This window comes from Tribolium madens, unplaced genomic scaffold, assembly GCF_015345945.1.
Source record: "Tribolium madens isolate multiple individuals breed KSU strain unplaced genomic scaffold, Tmad_KSU_1.1 Scaffold_19;HRSCAF=116;Tcas5.2_LG9, whole genome shotgun sequence".
Taxonomy (NCBI): Eukaryota; Metazoa; Arthropoda; class Insecta; order Coleoptera; family Tenebrionidae; genus Tribolium; species Tribolium madens.
The window spans coordinates 1,509,717-1,514,463 of record NW_025400983.1 but is presented as its reverse complement, the minus strand read 5'-3'; the positions used below and the strand labels follow the sequence as shown (position 1 = coordinate 1,514,463).

At 27.0% G+C, this 4,747-nt stretch overlaps 1 protein-coding gene across 2 annotated transcripts in view; it reads right to left on the bottom strand.

Annotated features, from left to right (window-relative positions):
• LOC123011170 overlaps positions 1–4,747 on the bottom strand; it is a 97,660-nt gene that overhangs the window by 62,910 nt on the left and 30,003 nt on the right. For both annotated transcript variants that reach the window (XM_044408494.1, XM_044408502.1), the window contains exon 3: positions 2,689–2,799. In XM_044408494.1, the coding sequence (XP_044264429.1) occupies positions 2,689–2,799 (111 nt within the window). The remainder of the gene's footprint in view (positions 1–2,688; positions 2,800–4,747) is intronic.

Below are 4,747 nucleotides of genomic sequence, written 5' to 3'. Positions count from 1 at the left end.
TTCTTTAATTTCAGTTTTATTTTCTTGATTTTAGATTAAAAAAAACTTTTTTTAATTCTTTTTTCGTTTTGAATTCTTTTGATTTTTGGACAACTCGTTGGTTTTTTCTGCTCTATCAAATCGTAAAAATTTAAATTTAAATAAACGAAGCTTTTATAAATTTTAAAATCGTAAGATGTAAGCAAATGTTCTCTGACAGAAAAAAATATTATTCACTTTTTAGTTTTTTTTTAATAAAAGCGCTTTTTTATGTATTTTAATTTTTTACTTTATTGTCTTCACTTATTGTTTTGTGAATTGTTTAATTTTTTAACAAAATTGGCAAAAAATTCTGAAAAAAATCAGCAAAATAAATCTCGACATGCTGATTCAGAAAAACTGTGAGTTTAGATAACCAAGAAGGATATTTAAAAAAATCACAGCAAAAAATATTTATACAATTTATCTTTTAATTTTTTAATTAGACTAACTTTTTTATGAGTTATCACAGGTATCTAAGAACATATATTTTCTTAATCAGAACGTCGAAATCTGTCTTATTGAATTTTTTCAGAATTTTTGACAAAAAATCAGAATAAACAAGGTGTTAAAAAAAGATTGTAAAATATTGAAGGAGGTAATAGTATGGACCAAAATAAAAAAAAAGTCTAAACAAATATGAGTCCGACGTTTATTAAAACTTTTGTGTTTATTTTGGTCCACACTATTACTTCCTTAAATACTCTACAATCTTTTTTTAACACCCCGTATTTTCGTAAAATATCAAAATTGTCATAAAATTCAGCCGATTCAGAAAATCTATATGGATTTAAGTGCCCAGATGTATTTATATTAAAAATTTGCAACACAAAATACACAATTTTGTCAGAATTTTCGTCAAAATGTCAAAATTGTGAGAAAATTCTAAAAAAAATTCAGCAAAACAGATCTCGACGTGCTGATTCAGAAAAACTATGAGTTAAGATAACTAAGAGAGACATTAAAAAAAATCACAGCACAAAATATTTACTTAATTTTTTTTTAATTTTTTTTATTAGACTAACTTTTTTATGAGTAATCACAAGTATCTAAGAATATATTTTCTCTTAATCAGAACGTCAAAATCTGTCTTATTGAATTTTTTTCTGAATTTTTGACAAAAAATCAGAATAAACAAGGTGTTAAAAAAAGATTGTAAAATATTTAAGGAGGTAATAGTATGGACCAAAATAAACAAAAAAACCTTAATAAAAACTTTTTTGTTTATTTTGGTCCATTCTATTACTTCCTTAAATACTCTACAATCTTTTTTTAACACCCTGTATTTTCGTAAAATATCAAAGTTGTCATAAAATTCAGCCGACTCCGAACATCTCTATGAATTTAAGTGCTCAGATGCATTTATATTAAAAATTTGCAACACAAAATACACAATTTTTTGTTGTTGAATTTTTCGAAATTTTTTTTTCAGATTTTTTTAACCTTTGACACTTTGATCAAAAATCAAAATTTGGGCAAAATTTTCGTCAAAACGTTAAAATTGTCAAAAAATTCGAAAAAAAAACATAAGTTTATATGGATTTAAGTGCCCAGATATATTCATATAAGAAATTTGCAACACAAAATACACAATTTGGTCAGAATTTTCGTAAAAATGTTAAAATTGTCAAAAAATTCTAAAAAAAATCAGCAAAACAGATCTCGACGTGCTGATTCAGAAAAACTATGAGTTAAGATAACTAAGAGGGTTATTAAAAAAACTCACAGCACAAAATATTTACTCAATTATTTTTAATTTTTTTTTATTAGACTAACTTTTTAATGAGTAATCACAAGTATCTAAGAATATATATTTTCTTAATCAGAACGTCGAAATCTGTCTTATTGAATTTTTTCAGAATTTTTGACAAAAAATCAGATTATACAAGGTGTTAAAAAAAGATTGTAAAATATTTAAGGAGCTAATAGTATAGACCAAAATAAACAAAAAAGTCCATATTATTACTTCCTTAAATACCCTACAATCTTTTTTTAACACATTGTATTTTCGTAAAATATGGTTTTAAGTGCCCAAATATATTTATATTAAATTTGCAACACAAAACACAGAATTTTTGTTGTTGAATTTTTCCAACATTTGTGCGATGAAAGCACCGGGACATTTCAGAAATATAATCAGCTAATGCCGAAATCCCATCTCTAAGATGTCCCAAAGTGGCCCCATTATCATATCAGTGTCGGGTAAAAGCATTTTAGTCGTAAAATTTTACGTCGTTTCCTATCTCACAAAGAGCTAATTGTGGCCGGACCCAAGCCCCCATTACATAATTCCTCATTAGCGCAAATACTACATCAAACAATTATGACTGAGCCGTTTCAGGTTATTTACAGTGTCCGAAATGCACCCCCTGAAACCTGAAAATCAATCGAGCAGAATTCGTGGCGGTTTTCAGCTCGTGTAACCGACACCACATCCACTCTAAATCACTCTAACAACCTCCTGTGTCTGTCTTTCGATATTGTTACGACTTGAATCGAATCGATCTTTATTTAGGGACAAATAAATTCGAAATGGGGCTCATATTTCATCTTTGATTAATAATATCGTCGAGGAGAAACTCGCCAGTGGCGCCAGAGTGCTACCCCTTTTCGCAATTTCAAGAGAAAAAAGAAAAAGAAAAGTTTTTTTTTTAATTAATTGTTACTCACCCTCGATAACTGCTTTTGTAACTTGGCGATTGTTTGTTTGTCGCGTAATTCGTTCTTCTGGACTGCTTCTAATGCCATTTCGAGTTCGTGGATTCGGTCTTCGAGCGATTTCTGCAACAAAAACGCACAAATTTTAGGGTAAAAGGAGTGAAAACGGTCGCTTTTAATTCAATTTTTGTGTGATTTGGAAGAAATGGGGGAGGTTTGCGATTCAAAATCGATTTAATTGAGAGAATGGGAATCAAGACAGCGGAATTACTGAAAAAACTAGACTTTTTTGTTCAGTTTTGTTAAATAATTAATAGACCTCGGATTATTTTAGGTCGCGTGAACTCTAGGTAATTAATTAAGTTTATACATATGGTGTTTTATGATACTTCATGAATGTAAAGTTATCCGAGCTTTAATAATTAATTAATTAATTAATTTGTGATATTTTTTTTAATAAAAATGCTGCACTATTTTATCATTTTTCTACAAATATACAGGCTGCGCCAGAACTCGCGCCCTAGAGGAAAAATTCAAGTAGATACCAGGAACATGGAAAAAATGTTTAAGAAATTCTATCTGTCAAAAAATTTTGGCATTTATTTTTTGACATTTGACATTTTTTTATGTCTATCTAATGATATTGATGATCTTTTATACTTTTTTATAATTATTTAGTAAAGATACAAAAATTTTACCAGTTAAATTTTACGAGTTCTGGCGCACCTGTATATTTTTTTCTTTTTCAGAGACTTTAAATGACCTGAACTCTAGCAATTGAATGATTAAATTTTGCAATTTAATTAAATTAATTAATCATTTTTAAAATTAGTGAGATTATTTTTCTTAAATTGAACGAAATAGCTTGTAAAGAAGCCTAAAATACCCCGTAAAAAAGTACTTTTACGAAGTGTTCTGTCATTATTGTTTTTCGTAATAAAAAATTCAACAAACTTGGTCAAACTATTTTTTTTTCATTTTTAATGGCTTAAAGTGAAAAATACTACAAATTACGAAAACAAAATTAGTGCATATTAAAATCGACAAAATAAATATACATTTAATTAATTAGTAAATTAAATATATCAAAGCCAAAAAATCTGTTTTTTAAATAGGATCATTATGTTTCAACATATATTTTTTTCTCGTTTTTAGAGGCTTAAAATCACCTGGCATCTAGCAGTAATTAAATTCAAAAAAAATTAAATTAATTTTTAATTTTTTAAAATATTTTATTATTTTTTACAAATATTTTTTTTCTTTTCATTAGAAACCCAAACAATTATATTATTAGATTTTGCGATTTAACTTCGAAAATTTGAATTAATAACTCACCCCTACACTTCTTGATTTTTTTCTGAAATCGATCGTAAAGTAAACGAAATAGTTTGTAAAATAGCCTAAAATAGTCCGTAAAGTAGTACTTTTACGGACTTATTTGTTATTATTGATATTCGTAATAAAAAATTCAACAATTTAGTGAAAGTATGTTTTTTTTTTCATTTTAATAGATTATGAAACTCTCGCTCATTTTCTACTTCGGCGTCCTAAAATCATCCAGTCTCTAGGACTCAATGATTTATTACTTAATTTTGCCATTTAAAGTCAGGAAATTACAGATAATTAACCATTTCTGAAAAAATTGAATTTTTGCTGAAATGGTTTGTATAATGAACGAAATAGTCTGTAAAGTACTTAAAATAGTACGTAAAAAAGTACTTTTCAGACTCATAAATCATTARTGAGTTTTTTGGTCAAATTATTATTGCTTTTTTACAGTTTTAATAATGGCTTAGCAGTTTTTCAACAAATATCTTCAGCGTCCTAAAATCATCCAAACTCTAGCACCCAAATGATTCAATACTTAACTTTGCGATTAGATTGGTCAAGAAATTACACCTAATTAGGTAATCACTTCTAAAAATTCTACAAAAAACAAGATTATTACGCTTTTTTATTATTTTTTGACAAGTTTCAGAGACCTAAAATAACGCAAACTCTAGCAATTAAATGACCAAATTTTCCGATTTAATTTCAAAAAATTTGGATTCACTAATCATTCTTAATTTTT